General features: G+C 40.8%; 1 protein-coding gene across 26 annotated transcripts in view; it reads left to right on the top strand.

The window, feature by feature from the left end:
• STAU2 (staufen double-stranded RNA binding protein 2) overlaps positions 1–23822 on the top strand; it is a 231633-nt gene that overhangs the window by 150277 nt on the left and 57534 nt on the right. The window contains exon 15 of one of the 26 annotated variants that reach the window (XM_043539472.1): positions 17545–17625. The exons of 24 other annotated variants lie outside the window; for them this stretch is intronic. In XM_043539472.1, the coding sequence (XP_043395407.1) occupies positions 17545–17610 (66 nt within the window). In that variant the 3' untranslated portion in view covers positions 17611–17625. Of the gene's footprint in view, positions 1–17544; positions 17626–18362; positions 18393–23822 lie in introns of those variants that run through there. One more of the 26 variants, XM_037892437.2, reaches the window with a different exon arrangement.

A 23822-nucleotide genomic window follows, 5' to 3' on the forward strand; every position in this document is an offset into this window, starting at 1 on the left:
CCATCAGAAGAAGCTGATGACAGATGAGCAAACACATTGCCTTCTCGAGTATCATAACACTGTTGAATCTCTTCAGATGTTGCCATCGGATCATGGGTGGAGTGCTGTAGGGCTTTCCTAACCTCTCCAATAAGTCTGACTCTCAGGCGGATCACGAAGCCTTTAAATAGATTCCAAAGTTGAATGATTGTCCCACCACCAGTAAGGATTTTGCTTCAAAGCAGTCTGAATTGGATCAGGTTTCAAGTATTGCTGCAAAATCTCAAAGTGTTATGCAGGTGCAAAATATTCAGGTCATTGTGGCTTTGAAGCAAGCATTGGCATGTTAAAATGCTTTGGGAGGGATTTTCAAAAACACCTGATTGAGTTAGGAGCACAAGTGTCATTGATTTTCAATTCGGATTTTTGATTCTAATACTTTTGGGCACTTTTGAAAATCCCATTCTTCTCTGGAGCTCATCTTGGACTCTGCGGTAGAGTGGCTTCTTCCCCAAAGGTGGAGAGCAAGGAGTATATCAAGATTGTCAAGCTTTTATGGCCATCTCATATGTTCTTGGTTCCTGTTACAGAACTACAAAATGATGCCTGCGATAATGCCCAAGCCTGTGTGTGTCCATCCACACTCACACATGTAATTATATTTACTTACTCTTCATATTTATAATTAAAAACACCTATTCATAGTCCTGGTCTCTAAAAAACAGGGGTAGAATATTCCAAGATTGGTTTGTAGCTCTTGATCCTTATGTCAAACTTGCAGTGTAACATTAGTCAACAAAGATGTAGCTGAAGAGGCCTTCGTCTTCATCTGAATTTTGAAGGATCTCTTCCTCTGTTGAAACTGAGAGAAGGATTGCTGTTGATTTTGTTTCTGCTGTCTTCTCTGAGTGTAGTAAAATGAAGAACAACAACAACACAGGTAGTAATGCCTGTGATATCTAAACATAGGAGCAGGAGTTCTTCTTGTAAAAGCTTGTAACAATTTCAAAGATCTCATGGTAGACTGTGTTTCTTTCATCTTTTTCTAAAACTTCATCAGTTTTAACACTGAATAGACCATTTCTGTTGAAAGGAAGATCCTCTATTCTAGACTTTGTCTCTACAGGCTGAGAGGGAGCCCTTAGCCACTCATGTTTGCAGAGAGTTATGGAAGAAACAGCCAATCTGGCTGCAGTGTCTGATACATCAAAGTAGCCCCAGATACATTCTTTGCAACGTTTTGACCTTCTTTTAGGAGGTCATTATCTAGTTTCCATTGATCCTCTGGAAGATTTTTGGTGAAAACAGAAATCTTTTCCCAAAGGCAGAATTGGCACTTTGACATGACCTCTTGGTGATTGGTCACTCTAATGTTCAAAGAAGCTGAAAAGAATAATTTATTTTCTAAAGAATCTAATTTTTTACCTTTTCTTTCATAAGGAGTGAAATGTAAATGACCAGTCTTAGATCTTTGGAATGTTGCTGCTACAAAAAATGAATTAGAATGAACACAAAATCCGGAGAATTCCGCATAAGGCATTGGATATAATTTGTCAACCTTTGAAATTGGCTGACAGGAAGTTGGATTGGACCATACCGATTTAGCTGGTTGCCAAAGTATTGGTAAAGAGACTTTGTTTCTTGTAGTGGTACCGAAGATGTCAAAAACTGGATGGGTGGCTTCCTCTAAAGGCACTGATGGTAACTTCAAAGTTGTCATCATTCTGTCCACCAGTTGTACTCAGAAGGAGATGATGCTGAAACAACACCCACATTCTTGCTGGGGAAAGAATCACCCTCAAACTCTTGCTCTTGTTGCTGAAATTCCACTTGATGGGATGGATCCTCTTCTTCCTCAGAAAGTTTATCAGGTACCAAGTTAGGGGTACACTGCCTGACTATCTGTTCCAAATGTTCAGGATCCAAGTGTCTCGGATCTGTAGATCTAGGTTTCGACTGATCTGGAAGTGGGCATCCTGACTTTTGACGGTAGTAAGGATAACTGGGATTTGGCCAACATGCCCATGGCATCCAAGGTTGCCTGTGCCAACCTTCCCAATCCAGTTTGAGTTCATCTAATTACCTGAGGCAGGGGATGTCTCTGAGTCTCAAACTGAAGCCCCTGCTTTGAAGGAAAAGGATTGATATTTGAAATCATAACCAGATCAAACTCTTCTTCGGAATGTGATCTGATAATGGTACTATAGGTGATATACTGGAAGTTGGAATTTGTAAAAGGGGTAAAGGTGAGAGAGTCTTTCTTGGAGAACTGGTTGGAGTCTTGGGCAGTGGTAGTATGGTCTCTAGAGACATATCCAATACAATGTTCCATATCAGACTTTTGCCTCAATTGATCTCTTCATTATCTTAATTGGTGAGCTAGTCAGCTCTGAGACACATTGCAGATCTGCATGAACCTGCACCATCACTTTAATAATGGGAACTCAACAAACTGAGGTACTCGTTTCTGATGACTTCTTCGTATCTGAGATTTTAATACAGAGGAGGGTTGTAAGCATCTAGGAGCCAGATCAGATGACTTTGCTGCCAAAAGCTCAGTTGACCTGGAACTGAAGCTTGGTGCCAAGGCAAACGCCTTTACCATACTAGTCTTCTTCGATCTGGAAGTACTTGGAGTCAGGCCTCCTGTCTATTACAGGAGTGGGTGGGGTGAGGTTCTGTGGCCTGAAATGTGCAGCTCAGACTAGATAATCATGATGTTCCCTTCTAACCTTAAAGTTTATGAGTCTCTTCCTTCAGATCTCTTCCATACCACCAGTCAAAGCCTCCTGCAAAAGAGAGCTTGGAATCTATTTTTTCTCTCCTTCTGGTCCCAGGGCACGAATGTGCTGCAGGTAGCACAATGCAAAGGAGAATGTTCTTCCCCATGGCACCTGAGAAATCTTGTGTGGGCATTTGAAGCTGGGAAGACTGTGTGGCATGATCTACATCTTTTAAAGCCATGTTTCTTCATCTTCAGATCCACCATCGACACTGGTACCGACTCCCATGAGTATCTAAAAAGTATCCTAAAAATTTAATCTAACGCTAATAACTATAAACTATAAACTAACTATGCTAAAAGAACAGTGAACTGGAAATGCATTTACCCAGAAGCTATGGATCCAAGAGATCCATGCCTGTCCATCTACTTCAGTTGAAAGGAACTAAGGCAGCAGATGGCGCTACATCTCCTTTCATAACCTTGCCCTCAGAACATGCTCAGATGTTTAAGGAATGATAGGAGGGGCCTGTGAGCGCTCTAACAGGTACTCCTACCAGAGGGTTCCACCGTCTGAGCTGCACTGCATCCCAAGAGTGTGAATATGCAGAGACTATCCTGAAGAACTCCAGTTACAACAAGTAACCTTCATTTCATAGTTCTAGATGTTATAGAATTTAAAACAGAAATAATCAAAGGAATAAAAATTCAAAAGTCACAGCAACAACTTCCCTCCAGATTGTCCTACCAAACAGCAACTTCCCCAACCAACCATCACAATCCTCAACCTCCCTCCTCCCAAAAGTCTGTGAAAATAGAAAGGCCTTGCAGTGAAATTGTCAGCCTCAAGAATTAGGACACAGAGCTTTCACAGTAACTGGTCCACAATGTTAGAAGGAAGAATCGTAGAATATCAGGGTTGGAAGGGACCTCAGGAGGTCATCTAGTCCAACCCCCTGCTCAAAGCAGGACCTAATCCCCAACTAAATCATCCCAGCCAGGGCTTTGACAAGCCTGACCTTAAAAACCTTTAAGGAAGGAGATTTCACCACCTCCCTAGGTAACCCATTCCAGTGCTTCACCACTCTCCTAGTGAAAAAGTTTTTTCCTAATATCCAACCTAAACCACCCCCACTGCAACTTGAGACCATTACTCCTTGTTCTATCATCTGGTACCACTGAGAACAGTCTAGTTCCATCCTCTTTGGAACCCCCTTTCAGGTAGTTGAAAGCAGTTATCAAATCCACCCTCATTCTTCTCTTCTGCAGACTAAATAATCCCAGTTCCCTCAGCCTCTCCTCATAAGTCATGTGCTCCAGCCCCCTAATCATTTTTGTTGCCCTCTTTCCAATTTTTCTACATCCTTCTTGTAGTGTGGGGCCCAAAACTGGACACAGTATTCCAGATGAGTCCTCACCAATGTCGAATAGAGGGGGATGATCACGTCCCTTGATCTGCTGGCAGTGCTCCCACTTATACAGCCCAAAATGCCATTAGCCTTCCTGGCAACAAAGGCACACTGTTGACTCATATCCAGCTTCTCGTCCACCGTAACCCCTAGGTCCTTTTCTGCAGAACCGCTGCCTAGCCACTCAGTCCCTAGTCTGTAGCAGTGCATGGGATTCTTCCTTCCTAAGTGCAGGACTCTGCATTTGTGTTTGTTGAACCTCATCTGATTTCTTTTGGCCCAATCTTCTAATTTGTCTCGGTCCCTCTGTATCCTATCCCTACCCTCCAGCGTATCAACCACTCCTCCCAGTTTAGTGTCATCTGCAAACTTGCTGAGGGTGCAATCCACGCCATCCTCCAGATCATTAATGAAGATATTGAACAAAACCGGCCCCAGGACCGACCCTTGGGGCACTCTGCTTGATACTGGCTGCCAACTAGACATGGAGACATTGATCACTACCCGTTGAGCCCGACAATCTAGCCAGCTTTCTATCCACCTTATAGTCCATTCATCCAGCCCATACTTCTTTAATTTGCTGGCAAGAACACTGTGGGAGACCGTATCAAAAGCTTTGCTAAAGTCAAGGAATAACTCATCCACTGCTTTCCCCTCATGCACAGAGCCAATTATCTCATCATAGAAGGCAATCAGGTTAGTCAGGCATGACTTGCCCTTGGTGAATCCATGCTGAGTGTTCCTGATCTCTTTCCTCTCCTCGAAGTGCTTCAAAATGGATTCCTTGAGGACCTGTTCCATGATTTTTCCAGGGACTGAGGTGAGGCTGACTGGCCTGTAGTTCCCTGGATCCTCCTCCTTCCCTTTTTTAAAGATGGACACTATATTAGCCTTTTTCCAGTCATCCAGGACCTCGCCAGATCGCCATGAGTTTTCAAAGATAATGGCCAATGGCTCTGCAATCACATCCGACAACTACTTTAGCACCCTCGGATGCAGTGCATCCGGCCCCATGGACTTGTGCTCGTCCAGCTTTTCTAAATAGTCCTGAACCACTTCTTTCTCCACAGAGGGCTGGTCACCTCCTCTCCATACTGTGCTGTCAGGATGATGACAAACGTCAGCAACTTTAGTCAGTAACAAAACACATTTCTTGTAACTTGCTTTTCCCTCAACATAGCAGTGATATAAATATAAATATGGAAACATCAAGCCAAACCAAAACAATGTCCTGAAAATTAAACTTCTCAATCAGGCCTGATCTCTGTTACTCTTTATATCTCTGCTTGGGCTCTCCTTCTCAACCTCTACAGAGATCAAAGGGTATAATCTCCTACAACCAATCATATCCTCTACACCACCACATCCCCTGCTGGTGACAATATTGTTCAAACCTCTTGGCCACTTGATATTGGTGACATCCAGGGCATGCTACAAGGGCCATTTAACTTAATATACCACCTTCAGATAGAATCCTCCTGCTCTTCCACCCATACACACCAAAATGCCTTCTCCCGAGATATGATTTTTTTCATCCCGTGTCCACCGTAGCTGAAAAATTTAATCCCTCAGCATTAGTCTCATCTTCAGCTGTCTGTGAGAAAACTCTTCATTTACTTTTGTATTTTAAAATCATGTTGTATGGTTAGGCTCAGGAAGGCAGGAGACCTGGCTCTTCTCAGTGTGGGTAATATAGAGCATTCTGTCTCCCAAATTGCTTACGCTGAGTAAAAATTACATAGAATGTATAGTATATCATAGTTATTTATATTATGTGTTATGTGTTCTACATACCAACATAAGGCAGACTATCCTTTAAGTATTCTACTCTAAGCCCTACTTTCATGCCTAGTCAGCATGTTTCAGCCTTGTACAACAGCTGCTGAAGCTCTGTTGACTTTTCAGCCTATCACCTGTGCATCTTGTTAAACATTTGTAAATCTAATACAGTAGATTGTTTGACTGCAACCTGATAAAGGCACATCCACTTAAATAAGACACGTGCTGCAGAACAGATTCAATGCCATATAATTTAGTTACCCTGAGCAATTAATATACCCTCTGCACATTCATTTAAATAAGCAGGACACATGTTGCTTGCAAGAGCTGCAATTTCAGTAGCTTGAATTGATGACTGGGAGCATAAACCTTCAATTGTGTGTGGCCATCAGTTCAATGTAAGGTTGTTAAATAAATCACTCTGACCTTAGTATGGTTCCTAAATGTTTAACACTCTTTTTAAACAGTTAATGCAGTAAAGTATTCCCACCACAATACACTTGTATGAGTTTCTGATGTGAAATGATCGCTAAATTGTAATGTTTATCCCTATACCACATTATATCCCAGGTACCACCAAAAACACCTCAGGGAATAATTTGACCACTGATGTGTACCAGTTGCTCTTGGTCAGGCTGAAAGTCCTTCCTGGCAGGTACTGGTGTGTAGCCTCCTGGTGCCAAGGCCTGAGGTCCGAGTTGTGGATCTGGGGGGAGTGGGGTCATGAGGAGGCTCTCTTGTCCCTTCCAGGCCTTCGGCAGGTTAATGTTATACACCTAAGCATTCCTTTTCCTGGGTTGCCGTATCTCGTAATCGACCTCCCCTTCCTTGAAGGGGCCATGTGATAGAGCTGACTTCTGTAGAACTTACACGGATGTAAGCTCAAAAGCTTGTCTCTCTCACCAACAGAAGTTGGTCCAATAAAAAATATTACCTTACCCACCTTGTCTCCCTAATATCCTGGGACCAACACACCTACAACAACACTGCCTATACCACTTTGTCAATTATGTGGGCAGACTTCTGTGCCCATATGAAGCTCTATGATATCAGTGAGGCTCTGCACAGGTGCATCAGTCCATCAATGCAGAGAACAATGCAGGATTGGGGCCTTGGTTTCCAGTGTACATCAGTTAAAAGGATTATGCCTCACAATAAATAAGCAAATTAATTAATGTGTGCGAGAACATGCACATCGTTGTGCATGTGGACACGTTTGTGAGGGACAATCACTAAACTAATAGAGTATTAAAACCAGGAGGGACCATTTGACATTGTTTTCTAATCTCCATAATCATTGTATAAAGTGGTGTGGGCTTAAAAGGGAGCTAGGCAAGAGAGAACGGGGCATTGTCTGGACAGGGGTGGCTTCAAAGATATTTTGGGGAAATTGGCTTCACAAATGGTGAATGTAATAAACTTTCACTTCTTGAAATCTTACTTTTAAAAGATGGTGTAGGAAAAGTAAGGAATGTTTGGTGGATTCATTCTAATTCCTAGTGGGCATTGTCCACATCATATCTCCACTGCACGGAGAGCACCATATGGCAGGATTTGTTGCTATCGTCTGTGAGCCAGTTGCTACAATATTAAGGGTTATTGCAGTTCAAGTATGAGGTGCATTGGCAGAACTGTGAAGGAAAGCTGCACCTAATATAAAACATTCTCTCTGGGCCTTGTTTGCCCTTGTAGAACAAAAGGTCTGAGCATCTAAAGAGTCTGATGACATGCCAGGGAGGATTGCACAACCGAGCTATGCTGAAGCATTTTGAGAACTTTTGCAAAACTTTATAGTTTTATGACCCTAAATTAAAAAACCTAAATGATTTGTGGAAATCCTAACTAACACTTTAAAAACCTTCCAACCAATAATCTAGAAAGTTAAGTCTATAGAACTGCCAAATGTACTTTAAAGTTTAGAAGCCACTTCTAGTGATGGCTTGTTAACTTTAACAAATGCAAATGGCTACATTTTCTAATTATTACTTAAAAAAAACAAACAAGGAGAGTTTACACAATAGAGGTTCTTTTCCTATTCCCAAATTAATTGCTTTGAAATCTCTCACAGATTACATCAGTGTCTTACTTGCATTCGTGTTGCAAGATGGCGTCTATTGTATATCATTAGTGATGCATTAAATTAGTTGTTTACATTATAAAATCTAAACATACTAGAATCTTTTGTGTTTGTCTTCAAAGATTCCTGTTCTAATAAAGCCTTCTGAAACAAGTAAAGTTGTCTTTTTTGTTTAGTTAATGCATCAGTGGAGAACCTAAAGATTTGTAGCTTCTATCCATCCCTCTCCATGGTTAGTAGAGTGTGAGGAAATTGTGTTTGAGAGAATACAACTCTTCACTTAAAATAGAAAGTAATCGTTTTAAATTAATTACGTTACACTTAGAGACGATAACATCTGAGCAAAAGAGGTAAAGGACCTGATTTTAATTTGTCCAGTTCTCACAAGATGTTTTGCATTAGTGTGTCTCTGACTTTAACAAGAAACTACAGTTGCCCCCAAACTTTTATAGATAGTGGGCTGAGAATGCAAACCTGCTGCTGGACTTGTATTCTTTCTGAGTATTATGTTCCTTTCCCCATGGCAGTTACACATACTAAGTGTCAGGTGCTAAAAGATCAACATCACGTAATGAACATTTCAGTTGAAAATTTAAACAAACTCTGCAATCGGGACACCTGACTTTATTACTCAATGCAAAAGTTTACAGAGACATACTGAAAAGGAAAAAATAAAGTACATTACAGTTAACATCTGGAATGTGGTTGGGGTTCTGCATCAGTACATGGGGAGAAGGGGAGTAAGGAGACTCCACACTGAATGAGTGGGGAGGGGGTAGAGCCATAACTCCATAAAAGCCTTCTGCAGCAGCCTGCAGAACTGCCTTATCATGAAGAGAAGTATGCACCGCCGCCCTTGTGGGATGTAGTAGTAAGGGAGCTACGCTGCCTCATGGAAATCCTACTGAGTCAGTGTGGCTCTCCACCAGCCCCAGAGCAGGCCAGTACTTGATGGTGTGATTGAGCCCTCAATAGACTTTTCAATACAGCATGTGTCAGTTGTTCAATAAGAGAAATTAATGTGCTAACACATACTTCAGGGCATGTTGTCTCTACCGTGCAAAATTGGTCTTTGAGTTTACTTACCAGGTGCAAAATCTACTTGCCTGTCTTCACCATGATGATAACGATGAAGTCATATTTACTTGTCTGTCAAAAAAATGACTTGCTTTAAGCCAGGAGACAAGTCGAATTGTCAAGGCTGTGTTTTATATAAAAAGGTGTCACTGAATGCAAGAAGAGCAAGCTAAGCTTTGATCTCAAAAGCAGAATATCCTGTATTCACAAAGGTATGTCCTTCAGAAAAACAAGCCAACAGGTTTGTGTACCTATGTGGACTGTGGAAATACAATACTACAACATGCAGTGTGTTAAAGTATTATAAGGGGAAAAACTAACAAAGTAAGTTATAGAGTGAAGCGAACAGTATTGAAACTAATGCAAAAGCAGGAAGTATGGAACTTGAGGAAAGTGTAAAAGAACATAAGGAACATCTGGAGTGAGGGTTTGAACTGGGGAATAACCTGTAATAAACCAACAATGCTATAGTACAAGGCAATGTGATTAAAATGTGCGGAAGACAGCTTGGAAAAGCACTTTGTTTTGGAACAAAGTTATGATTAGATGAAACAAAAATTAGTAGATTCCTCTCAGACTTAAAGATTTGTGTGTGAAGGAGAGAATGAGAAGCATAACAAAAAAGCCTTATTGCACAGCCTTCAGGTTGTAGTGTTAAGACTCTCTTCTTCAAGTGCTGAAACAAGTTTTGGAACATCAGTGGTGTAATGGAGAGTGCGTACACAATGGGATAATAATAGTACGTAGGTAATTTTAGCACAGAAAATGATTTAGTTGTGAAGTTTCAAAAATACACAGAACAAAGCACAAATGAAAACATATGCAGACCTTGAGGAAAAGGCAAAGGGTCACATTTTCAGAAGTGCCCTCTGATTCTGGACATCCAGCTTGACCCATTGGTCCTGATTTTCAGAAGCACTGAGCACCTACAGCTCTCAGCATCTTCAGATGTAGGTGCTCAGCACTTCTAAAATTTAGACCCTGAGTGTCTCAAATTGGTACCCAGAATGAAAGTCCACTTTTAAAATTTGATCTAAGTGTCCTGATCCTGGGAATATTTACATACGTGTATAACTTTATGCATGTGAATAGTTCTACTGGACTTAATGAGGACTGGTCTACATAGATTTACACAGTTACAGGTGCAAGATAAATCAACATGAGCCAGGCTTAAACTTTAAATGTAAAGAGTCCACACACAAAGTTGCACTGTGTGTGTTTAACATGATGCCTTTGATTAAACCCGTGCAATTTTTGTACATAGACCAGGCTTAAGGGCCTCCCACAGTGTCACACAGACCAAAATGCAGTACTATAGTCTTCCGTGAGGATGACTGGGAAACTGCAGATTCCAGCCAATAATACTAATAATTCATACTCTGAATCTCCATTGGTTCACTTTTGTTTTCTTCTGATAATTCTTGTTTTTTAAATCATGCAAATGGTATTGCCACTTGCTGGCCCGAGGAAACTAAAGAGGAAATTTGTGTTAATGGTTTAAAAAAAGACAAGGGGGAAAGCATGGAAAGGTAGAGGTAAATTGATTGAAGTCAAAAGGAGGTCACTGCCCGTCACACTTGAGAACAGGCTAAACTGTAGCCTTAAGAGGCACACTGCCTCCTTATGCTCCCTTTGGGGAGGTGTACTAAGAGCTTGATCTAGACCTACGTTCATTTTACAATTGAATAGTGAGCTACCCAAGAGCCAGCTGAGAGCCATTGAGATGGCACATTGTATGGACGAGGCCAGCCTTAGCAGCTCTTGGAGGATGCACTGGTTTTAGGAACTATGGCGGCAGAAGTAGTGTCAAATCCCATTTTTCTCTAGCAGACAAAGAATACAATGGAAACTGCAGGTGTGCACACTCAGACCTTTTCTATAGTGGTTTTTTGGCACTGGTTTAGTACCCCAGTGTAGCTATAGTGATTCAGAGATTTTGAGGACAGAAATGTAGTCTGATGATCATGTAGGCTGATTTTCTGTATAACATAGGCCATAGAATTTCACCCACTAATTACAGCATCAAATCTACAACTTCTGATGGAGCTAGAGAATCTTTTTTAGGATGACATCCAGTCTTGATTTAAAGACTTCGCATAACTAGGTAAGTTGTTCCAATGGTTAATTATCCTGTTAAAACTTGTACCTTATTTCTAGTCTGAATTTGTGTAGCTTCAGGTTCAATTGATTAGGTCTTGTTGTGCTTCAGTCTACTAGATTAAAGAGCCCTCTAGTATCAGAATTCTTTTCTTCATTTTAGCTTCATTCTCTCAATGTAAGGAAGATTTTCCATACTTCGTATCATCCTTGTAGGTCTTTTCTGAACTCTTTCCAATTTATCAATATCCTTTTAAAAGTGTAGACTCCAGAACTGACACAGTATTCCAGCAATGGTCTCACTAATGCCTCATACAGTGATGATAACACCTCCCCACTTCTACTTGATAGTCCCCTGCTTAAACTTCCAAGGATCACATTTGCTCTCTTTGCTATGGCATCACTCAGCAAACACATGTGCAATTGATTATTCATGCAAGCCCTGATGATGAGGTGCTACACCCATGTAAGATAGAGCTAGCACCAGTGCAGTTCACCCCAACGAAAGCTCCAGGTTGCACCATGGCAGTGTGTCAGCACCAGATGTTTGCACTAGTATACCTACATCACCATAGATTCAGGGTCTTTGTGGGTGAGAACAGAGTGCAACGAGGATTTATAGCATACGTTGGAAGTAGAAAATCTTTACATTTAAGGTGCAAAGATCAGCTTACCCTAAAACTACTTTTCTTGGTCATGATCTGTTTCAATTCAGTTGTTGGAAATACACTTTAAAATTTTAATCTGCTGGATTTGTTATGTTACACCCTGATCCTACAACGTGCAGATACTGAATACTACCTGAATGTGACTGAGCACCCACTCAGCACTGCTCAGTCAGTACGCAGCATCTGGCAGGATCATCCCTTAGTGAGCTCTGCTTTTGTGCTTTAGAAAATATAGTTTAATATACTTTAAAGGGACTTTTTGTACAGGAATGTATTTATATTCCCTGAATACGTCTGCCTATATATTTTACCATTTGATGTCTTATGTGTAACTGTCAAAACTGACTTCAGATAACATAAATATTTTAGAAACATTCTACATCCTGATCCTACAAACACCTTCATATGGGAGCAACATTATGCTTCTGAGTGATCCCACTGAAAAAAATCAATTTATCATTCCAGCTGCATGCCAAAATTCTTTCACGCTGTTGGATAGCATGAAATTGAAGCTGTAATTCCTGTCACCCTCAATTTAAAAACACATTACCTGAAAGCAAAGACTTGTTTGATTACTGATGTTTCAAATAGTATTTAATGAATATGTCTCACCTACATATATTACCTACACTTTAATGTGTGTTACGGAAACATTTATGCATGTACTTAATTTGATTCCAATGGGACTACTTGTGTGTAATGTTACTCACATACCTAGTGTTTCCAAGGTCTGGGCTATACTATGTGTCTCTCTGTATTTATCCAGGTACTTTAATAGGCCTGTCACTGTAGTATATCCTGTATAATGAATAGTGTGTGTATATGAGATATATAATTGAATAACATTTTAAAATTGAGGAATATAGTGAATAATTTGATTTTGATGTGGACTTCTATTAATACAAATGGTCTTTCTGCTGAAATCTGAGATGATCTCTTTGTGTAGTCTTACATTGTGGTAATTCAAGTTACAGCACAGGTGGTACACATCGTTTACTGATGTTACAGATAGTATTTAAACAAGTCTTTGCTCCAAGGTAGTATATCATAAGTTTTTAAATTGAGGGTGTCAGGAACTACTGCTGCACTTTCATGTTATTTAACTATGTGGAAAAATTTTGACATAGAGTTGGCGTGATGAAACTGAAAAAGTTTTACTTTCTAACTTCATTTGACATGAGATTCAGAGGCATTTGGAAATTATGAAATTGAACAGTATGTTTGGAGAATTTAACTTCCTTGGGGAGCTTGCTTACAAAGGTTTGATATGAAGGGACTTATGATCTGAAAACACTGCAGCAGAGCTGTGACTTTTTTTTGTTTGGTGAGTTTCTTTTTATGTTTGATTTGTGAGTCATGCAGGAATGGTGCCGTTCTTGTTGTAGGAATAAAACTGCAGATATCATGCATATTGCTGATAATGTCCTCTAATTGTTTTACAAAACAGATATTCCATAGGAGATTGATATTCTATAAATACAAAGGATGAGGTCAGAAAATTTAAAAAAATAACAGCAAGAAGTTTAAAATGTAAATGAGCAACACAGGTTTGAATGAATAAATTAGCTCAAATTGTAAATAATTTAATTTATCCAAGTTCATTAAGTGTGTTAGAAAATTTTACTGGTTTGTCACTTACTTTTGACCCAGATTCCATGTAATAAAAGAAAAAGAATCTCAGTCTCTTTTTATGTGTGATGTTTGACACTGATGTCATTCAAAAAACATAGGCACGGGTATTTATACACTTTATTAAGGTGACAAATTGTATGTAATTTTAAATTTCCTATTAAGTGTCACCTGTCTGGATTTCTGATAGCCTATGAAGAACTTACTTATTACTTGTATTTAGTTATGCCTATACTTGCACATAAAAGTAAGGTAGCTATTTAGGCTTTAGAAAAGTACCTAATTTCAGTTGCAAAAATACTGTTGAAAATGGTGAATCAAGATTATTTAGAATACATTAAATGGGAAGTTATTTTTCTCCCTGAAAATGGCTTTGGAGAGAGTTCTTAAAATGCTATGTTTAATTGTTTTGATGGAGGTGCATTCCCTCAGTGAGAATATTTTTCCTACCTTCTTGTTTATATTAAGGTTAGGCTGATTATTGCCACAAAATATATAATTTCTGTTCTAATGCAGGATTATTATTGAGCAATGACTAATAACAAGAACCTGCAATATAATAGCAATGTATAAATATGCCATAAACCAGGGAATGATAGCATAGTGTTTGCTGTGCTCATCTGCAGCAATAACAAAGGATTAAATGCTTTATAACTCCGGCACTACGGTTCTCATACTTTCTGTGTTCCTGTAAGTAGGCAGGGTAGAAGATGGTTAAGAGCAAATATAAAATTCAATAATCACATTAGAGATATGTGAGTTATTAGACAATCAATAAGATAAGGTTTGTATGAGCAAAACTATTGTGCTGTGCAGACGGTGGGTGATTTCTGTTAAATAAGAGGATTATGGGGGGAAAGGATTGTGTTCATGATTGAGACACCTGTTGAGAAAATAGGCAACTATTGACAAGTCTGATTCATGACTGAGTGACTGCTCTGCTGGTCTTCACATGATCCCCACAGAGAGATCTTCGACCGCCTGCTAAACAAGGTCTGTTTGAAGTTTCTTTTTAACATTTCCAAGACGTTAATTCAGCAGGACATCTCCATTGGGATTCCCAATGTCACCAAATCAGCAGCTGTTGAAATCCATTCACTTCAGCATTAAATGTTTGTATAAGTTTTTTTTTCTTTTATTTGTGACAACAGCAAAGTAAATAGAATCCTAAAATTTCTGCACTATTCGACTTTTACATGTGTGAAAAGTTTCTGATTGCAATTGTAGTCCGCAGGCATAATGTTCATTTGTAGGAAACAATGCCAATCTGGGTAGTTTATAGTCATGTGCTAGAAAAAATTTTTATTTCTTTTAAAAAAAAAAACAGTCATTCTCTATTGCTTTTTTCCTTATAGAAACATTCAGATAATTTTTGTGGATATAATCACACTGGTGTAAAAGTGATTTTTAAACTAAACTGTCTTAGTTGTTTTCAATAGATGTTACCAGAAAGTTAGATTTTAAAAAACTATTATTGAATTTCTTGTCTTATCCTCTTTTTATGGTCCAGATAATCAATGAATACTGAGTCTTGGGGGAAAAACCTTTCTCTACCTGACTTACATTTTCCTGTGAAATCATTTGTGTCGTTTGGGGAAACGGGAATGTGAGACATACTAACACTTTTCAAAGCTTACTTTGATATTTAAGTAATTTTCTTTTCTTGATCATCTTAAGAAAGGTATGATGTATGTTGTTAGGTGTAACTAGAAACCCGACGTCTTTCACTAGCTGCAGTCTTAAATATGAAACCCACTGGCTGCATATAAAGACACTCCTGGTTTGAGCTAAGTTTCTTTTTTGTTTACTGAACTTGTTGAGATTTAAGTGTATTTTTACAAGTTCATTAATGTATTCCATTCTTTCTGATGTATTTTTTCCCAGTATTATCAGATTTCATTACGTGGGAAGAATTATCAAATCAACCCATTATACAGCAAAGCAGCATTAAGTCTGTCTGGAATTTGTTCTTGCTTCAGTTTACAGGAGAATATTGTGTAAATCAGGCGCTCGGGTTTCAGTGGGAGGCACGGGGTTGCACAGCATCCATTTGTCAAGTTGATTGCACCTCAGTGAGGTTGCATTAACTCGTCTTTGAACACAAGTGAAATCCTATGCGAAGCTCCCCTTTCTGTCATTTACACTAACATCCATCCTCTTAAAGAAAGGCCTCAGAGAAAAACAAAGTGATGGCACAATATAATCAGTCACTCAAGTTGTCTGTCATGTGTTTTCTTAAGGAAATGACTTTTAAGTTAGTGGAGCAGAAAATTGTAGAAAATTAGCAAAAGGTTGTTCTAAGAAGTAGGAGGAATTTTAAAAAATTGCAGATGTATGTGGAGAAGTTCTCACACACAGCATGTAAGAAATGCATCTGTTTCTGCTATATAATTCTCCTCTCCTTCCAGCTGTTGTAGTTCAGTGTTAGTGCAATATCAACATAACTGATATTTAGTAATATTACTGTAATTAGTTGAACTCCTGTTATGACACCTACTTTCTGAGTAAACTTGAACTGGGTCGTCAGCGAATGCACGGCTACAAGCTGGTATGCCGAGTTTCTGTTTTTCTATTGTGAGTCTGTTTTAAAGTGCTGAACATCCAAGTCATTTGCACCGTCTCATATATTATGAAAGTTGCATGTGTATCTCAAAATTGTTAAGCCAGAAAGTGCATTAAATTTAGATAGAGCACAGTTGTAAAGAACTATATTAGTGTGCAGTTAATTATTTGAAGATCATGGGCCTGATTCTTTTCTCTATTACACCAATGTAAATGACAGAAGAATCAGGATGCATATTTTGGGAAAGAGAGGAAGTTTGGTCTTTTTTCTTCTGTTTTATTAATGTTCTTGTCCTGCACCCATCACTGTAATATCTGGGCTTGTCCATACACAAACTGGAACCAAAATAACTAAATAGGCTTTAGTTCACATCTTTAGTTATTTTGGTGCAAGTCTGTGTGTGGATTTTTTTATTTTTTTTTTGGATTAAGAATGTCCTATTTTGGTTTAACCTAAATCTGTAAAAAAATTGATTTAGGAGAAGTTGAAATAGGACGTTCTTAATCAGAAATAAGAGTGACCATCACATGCAGACTTGCACCAAAATAATTAAAATTGCGAATTAAAAGTAATTTAATTATTTTGGTTCCAGTTCATGTGTAGACAAGCCCTTTAAGTGCCTTCCAGACATGCATTAAATGATGTGACTAGCGCCTGTCAACTGTGGTTCTTTCCTTCTTTCTCTCTTCCTTTCCCCAGGGGGGAAATTGCATGTGGCTTTTTGTTTCTGTATTTTGGTCTAAGGGTTAAAGCACAGTACGGGGAATTAGGAGAACTACGTTGTGTTCCAGGTTTTGCCACAGGCATTTTGTGTGATGGATATGGTCCTTAGTCTCTTTCTGCCTCCATTTCCCCACCTGTAAGATAGGGATAATATCTACCTTACAGAGAAGTGAGTCTTACTCAGCTCATGTTTGTTAAAGTTCTTTGGGAACCAAGAATTGTTATAGGAGTTCTAAATATTACTATTATTGATGTATATAGAATTTTTGACATGCTACATTGGTATGATTTGGAAGGGAGAGAAGAAGGAAGTGTGGACAAGAGGGGAAGTAACTGGTTTAACTATTGTCATATGAAGCAAATTTTTGTCATTACCATTTTCTTTGTGAAATAAATAGGCTGAGATTTCTTTTAAATGCTTGGTTTGCATTAGCGGTCACAAGGTTAATTTTTTGGAAAAGCTAAATTGGAAGGTTTATTATTGTGATTTCCACTTAATATTTCAATCAATAAATGACATTTTTTAAATATTAAAAGCTTTTCATGTAACCCCCTAAGAGAAGGATTATGGCCTGGCAATCCTGCAAACACATGAATAACATTACTCATCTGAATAGTCCTACTAACTTCAATAGAACAACTCACACTTAGAAGTTAAACATGCGCTTGTTTGCCAGATTAGGTTCTAAGTAATTAGATCTATGCTTCTCTTCAGAAAATAAGTCTTAAAAGACTTCAGTACAAAATTCTTTTTAACTACAGCTGTTTAAAACTACGTAAATAGTCATTGTGAAAACTGTCCATGTCTCTGCTGTTTATAGATGTTAACTGGCCTGCTTATTCACCTCATGCTTCACCAAGACACATCATTTGAGGTTGTGATATGAAGATAATACTGACCAAATACTACTCTTCTTTTCCCTTTAAAACGTATGTGAACATTTGGAATTTGTGAGCTTCTGAGAGGCCTCATAGATCAATCTTGATTAGTTTATTTTTCTTCGTAAAGATTTTGATAGCCTGGTAAAGCTTTTGTTTGAAAGAGCATTCCTTGCTTCCTCTGTTGAGGGATGAAATATTGTTGCACCCAGCTCTCCACTGAAATAGTGAAAAACAATTTAGGTAACTGAATCTTTGATGGGGGGAACTTAGATTGAAAAGTCTAGTGTTTAATTGCCCCTTTTCTCATAATTCTTCTAAATTTAACTTCAAAGGTGATTAAAAAAGTTATGACTTAATTGCATAGCCTCATTCAGTCATTATAATTTTACCTTAGAGCAATTTATTAGATCCTTATTTCCCTGAACCAGCAAAGATGATAATACTGAAATCCGTATTAGCTAAATGTCTTTTCAAGATTAATGTGGTGATCTGGATATAGATTTTTACATGCACTTTTTTCAGCTTTAATATCTGTGTTACAGATGGGGCTTATAACTATAGTATAGTTGATAGAAATCTGTGTATTTTGAATTTACTGGCCAAAGAGCTGATACTGTTAGATTTGTGATCCAAGATTGTTCTATAAAATATACGTAATTGGAAAATTTACATCTGCAAGGGAAAATAATAGAAGTGCATTTCTCTCTCTCTCTCTCTCTCTCTCTCTCTTTTTTTTTTTTTTGTACTGCTTTCTTAGATGTTTTTCTCCTGAGTTGATAATAGCAAAACTCTAATTCAGAGGAAGTATTGTCCAGTGGCTAGGGCATTAGCATAGGACATGGGAGACCTGACTTCAAGATACTGATTTACCACAAATTTCTTATAGGGTGGTCTCTGTGTAGCTTGAAAATTTGTCTCTTTCACCAATAGAAATTAGTTCAATAAAAGATATTACTTCACCCACTTTGTGTCTCTAATTTTTGAGACCAACATGGCTACAAACAAATTTCTTACGTAACATTGGACAAGTCTCTTAGCCTCTCTCTAAAATGGGGATTACACTATGTGATGGGGTATACAAACCCCAAAATGGGTCAGAAGGGGTTAAAGGATTGTACTGGGCCCAGGTAGACCTGCCCCTCCAGCCCTGCAGAGCATGCTGCAACTGGAGACAAGATTGGAAAGGGAGCAACCCAGTTCAGAAGGGCGAAGGCAGCACAAGGAAGACAGACTCCTGTCAAAGGTGCCAGAGACATCTCCTTGAAGGAATAGGGCTGTATACTGACCCTGGTTTGGGCTGACAGTGGTTTCTTTTTTAATTATTATTATTATTATTATTTATTGTTATTACCCTATCTGGTATCAGAAGCTGAGGGAGAAAAGCATCAGTAAGAAGTGACCCAAGGAGGGTAACTCAGCAGGCCCCCTTGAAGGCCAAACACTGCTGACCCTCATGGGGCCCTGGGTTGGAGCATGGTTGGAGCAGCTGGGCCTGGGCTCCCCTATCACTACTCCCCCTACTAGTGGGTTGGTACTAACCATTAGGCCACCCAGCCCACCAAGGACCCTCTTACATTTGTTGGAGAACGTGGGAGCGTTAGTGTCCCAGGCCTGATGATAGGCCAAAAAAGAGAAAACAGACACACACACAACCAGGGATGGATATCGAGAGCTGCTAAAATGGGATCTCAAAACCCACCAGTAACAGCTACAACAGAGCCAGCTGCTCCAGCAGCTCGCCACCTACACAGCAGCAACAGCAGCCGCAACAGCTGATTTAGGAGACGGCAGAGGAACAGCAGGAACAGCAGCAGTGGCTCATCCAGCAGGTGGTGTCGCTCCTACAAACGGGTACGCATACCCCCATGGGCACGCGGAGGCCTTCTAGGGGGTGTATCAACTCATCTAGATATTCTCCTAATTTTACAACAGGCTACATAAAAAGCACTAGCAAAGTCAGTACAAACTAAAATTTCATACAGACAATGACCTGTTTATGCTGCTCTACAGACTATACGCTGAAATGTAAGTACAATATTTATAGTCCAGTTCATTTATATGGTAAAAATGAGAAAGTCAGCAATTGTTCAGTAGCAGTGTGCTGTGACACTTGTGTTTTTATGTCTGATTTTGTAAGCAAGTACTTTTTAAGTAAGTTGAAATTTGGGGGTACGCAAGGCAAATCAGACTCCTGAAAGGGGTACAGTAGTCTGGAAAAGTTGAGAACCACTGACCTAGAGCCTGTCCATCGGGGCAGGAGGGGGGGATGCCAGTTCAACCCAACCTGTCCCAGTAAAGCTGACCAAATGGGGCTTGTGCACAACCCCAGATGTTCCTTGTCACACTTTGGAGCGCATGGCTGTTGCATCCCGATGGCCTAAAGAGAGCTGGGCCACCCTATTGGCCCCTTACTTGACCAGACTGGCCCAGGCTACAGAATGAGATCTTGATGCATTGACTGTCCTAGACTACATACACGTCAAAGCAGCCATCTTAGATGCCTTCAGCATCTCACCAGAAACCTACTGATAACAGTTGAGAAATTCTCCCAGGTGTGTGGCCACAGGCAGTTACTCAGAGCTTGAAGGAACACTGCTGGCAATAGCTCAAGCCAGGGGTCGTACCAGGATTCAAGTGGTGGAAAAGATCAATTCACCCAAATCCTTCCAGTGGGAGGACACTAGTGTTGGTGAGATATCGTCCGGAAGCATTGGCAGAGGCAGTATCATTGGCAGAGAACTACCTGATGTCCCTCAGGCTAGAAGCTGAAACACCAAAAGTCATTCCTGGGCTCCCCAAGTCCCCATGGAGCACCAATACCCAAACACTGACAAGGATAACTGAGGGAACTTGGATGCACAAACCTAGTGGGAGGGGGCACAAAAGCAAAGAGAGGAACCTGATGGTCCATCTCTGCTGACCAGGAGGGGCCCCGCCTGGCTTGGCTGAGCTATCTTATCAAAACAGATTCTCTACCTTGGGAGAACCTACCAAGAAATCAACTCCTCCCACCAGCAGCTATGTTGCATGTGGCCAGCAAGTACATTTCAGAAAGGACTGCCCATTCACGCTGTAATTATGGTCAGGCCTGGACAGCCAAGAACAGGGCTAGAAAGATGGGGCCTTAGGAAAATGTTGGTCCCAATACAAATGGATGGAGTAGCTGTACAAGGGCTGATAGACTCACTGTAGTCAGACCTTAGTTTGGAAGAGACTGGTGGGGACCAGATGTAAAGCTAGGGACATAATCTACCTCCAGTGTATCTGTGGGCACATGTGACCCTATCCAATGAGAGAGGTATGACTAACCGTGCAAGAACATGTGGAAACGGTACAGGGTGGCGTGGCAAAAGACCTGGCTTATCCAGTCATGCTTTGGCATGACTGGAAGGTCTTTGGGGAAGAGGTCGAAGGGCGACAGAGTGCTTCCATGGAGAAAGCAGAGACAGAAGACCCAGGAAGGTGGAAATGGCCACAGTGGCTGAGAGGGAGCCTTGGGAACAGGGGGGCTCAAAGGAAGATGAAGACCCAGGAGAAGGACCATCTTCATGAGTGAAAGACCTGCTGCCTGAACCCGACTGGGGCATAGAGGCTTACCACCACTCATCACCTAGATTTGTTGTCAAATGTGTGTGTGTGGAGTGGGGTTGTGGAAAAACAAAGAAACACCCCCTTCCTGAACAAAGTTTATGAACAGCTCATCTGTGCAGATGGTAAAGCAGTTGAAACAGTGGACCCATTTTGAACTAATAGGGGAGAGGGCGTACCGGGCAATGAAGGATCCTAGGACTGGAGAGGTAAGAATGCAATTCCTAGTACTGAGGAAGTTCTGAAGGCAGATACTACAAGTGGCCCGTACAGTTCCATGTGGGGGACACTTGGTGGGAGAGAAGATGCTTGGAAGGGTGACCCTGAGGTTCTACTGGCCTGTTGTGTACCCGGAGGTGTGAGACTATTGCGCCTTGTGCCTGAAATGCCAGTGCATGGACCAGAGAAAGGTCCTGAAACTCCCCTTGGTACTGTAACCCCTTGTGGGAGTGCCCTTTAAACGAATAGGTGTAGACATGGTGGGTCCATTGGAGAAGTCCACAGCAGGGCACAAATATGTACTGGTAATCTTGGACTATGCCACCAGATACCTCGAGGCCATTCCCCTCTGGTCAGCAATAGTAGCTGTCATTGCTAGTGAACTCATAAAAATATTTGCCTGGGTGGGGATCCCTAGAAAAATATTGACAGACCAAGGGATGAATTTCACCTATGCATCTTACTGAAGGCCAACTCCTTAAGGACGTCGGTGTATCACCCCCAGATCGATGGGCTGGTCAAACAGTTTAACAAAACGTTGAAGAACATGTTGAAAAAGTTTGTGACCACTGAACCCTGACACTGGGACTGCCTGATCCCCCTTCTCTTGTTCACTATTTGTGAGGTGCCCCAGGCATCTACAGGGTTCTCCCCATTTGAATTATTATATGGGAAGCAACCCGGGGGGATTCTGACCTCCTTTGGGAAGAGCAAAGCACCAGGACAACAATGTAGTGAGGTATTTTATACAGCTGTAGGAGAAATTGAAGAAACTGGGGGAGTTCACAAGAGAAAACCTACAGAAAGGCCCAACACACCCAGGAACAAGCCTATAACAAAGGGACCACACTATGTATGTTCCAGCCCAGAGACCAAGTGTTACAGCTGCTACGAACCTCAGAATCCAAGTTGTTGGCTCACTGGCAAGGCTCCTTCAAGGTGGTGAGATGGACTGGGGAGATCATCCAGCAACTCAGGAAAAGGAAGTCTACCCAGATGTATCACATCAACCTGTTGAAAGCCTGGAAAGGACAAGAGGGCCTCCTTGCCACCCCATTCCTCCCAATCCAGAATTCAGACTTCAGGCCTCAGCACCAGTCCTGAGGAAGATGTGGAAGGCAGTTTGCCAGAAACTCCAGGCCCTGTGATAGAAGTAGGAGTTCTCGAATAGTGACACAGCTAGTGGAGAAGCCCCATTGTGCTTGTGCCCAAGCTGGATGAGTCAATGAGGTTCTGTATTGACTTCCGGAAGTTGAACACCATTTCAAAATTCGACATGTACCCCATACCTAGGGTCGACGAACAGCTGGAACGTCCAGAGGCCACTAAGTATATATCCACCCTTGACTTGATAAAGGGATACTAGCAAATCCCCTTAACATCTGAATCTAAAGAAAAAAATGCCTTCCCCATTTTGTGGGGGCTATACCAATTTAAAACCATGCCCTTTGGACTTCATGGAGCTGCCACCACTTGCCAGCAGCTGATTTACAGAGTGCTACGGCTGCCTGGGGGCTACCTATGTTGACAATATCATAATCTACAGCGAGAGCTGAGCCTAACATGTGCAGCATGTGGCTGCAATATTATGGACTCTCAGGGAGGCAGGTTTGAGAGTCAACCCAACCAATGATCAACTGGCCACCCAAGAAGTCACCTACCTAGGATATAGCACCCTGTGATGGGGTCTTATGAAGCTTTTTGGGAAAGTGAGAGCCCATACGAATGTGCTACCACCGAATATGAAACAAAACTCCAGAAGTATGTGTGTGTATTCCCCATCACAATAGTGGAACCAAAAGAGTTACTGTAACTCTAAGGCTGAATCATTCCCATTAGGGGATCATATCTTGGTAATCAATGATTTCAAGCTTCATCAAAGGACTAAGAATGTTTAGTTCCCTTTTAAAGATATGGAGAGAGATTTTTCAGCTTTTTTCCCCAGTCAGAAAGGAGGGCCGTGTGTAGTTCTCAACCCCAAGCCTTCTATTAGGCACCTCCAGTATAATCAGAAAGTTTTTCTCTCTCTCTTGTGTATGCATGTGTATGTGTGCATGTAATGTAAAATGCATGCTCATGTATGTCCATCCTGTGTACTGAATGAAGCAGAATTCCTGTAGGAAAAATAGTATGTGATCAGGTAATTACAGAGTATATCATAAGGCCAGGGCCAGCTCTAAGACTTTTGTCTCCCCAAGCAAAAAAAATTTTGGCAGCCCCCACTTTTTTTTTCGTGCCACCCCTGGCTCCACCCCTTTCCAATCCCTTCCCCAAATCCCCGGCCCTGCCTCCTCCCCTGGGTGTGCTGCATTCTCCCCCTCCCATTGCTTCCTGCGGCTCCTCCCCCCCACCGCAACCCCCTGCTGTAGCTCACCTCTGCTCCGCCTGCTCCCCTGAACACGCCGCCGCT

Source organism: Chelonia mydas, chromosome 2 (assembly GCF_015237465.2).
Source record: "Chelonia mydas isolate rCheMyd1 chromosome 2, rCheMyd1.pri.v2, whole genome shotgun sequence".
In the NCBI taxonomy this organism is placed as follows: domain Eukaryota; kingdom Metazoa; phylum Chordata; order Testudines; family Cheloniidae; genus Chelonia; species Chelonia mydas.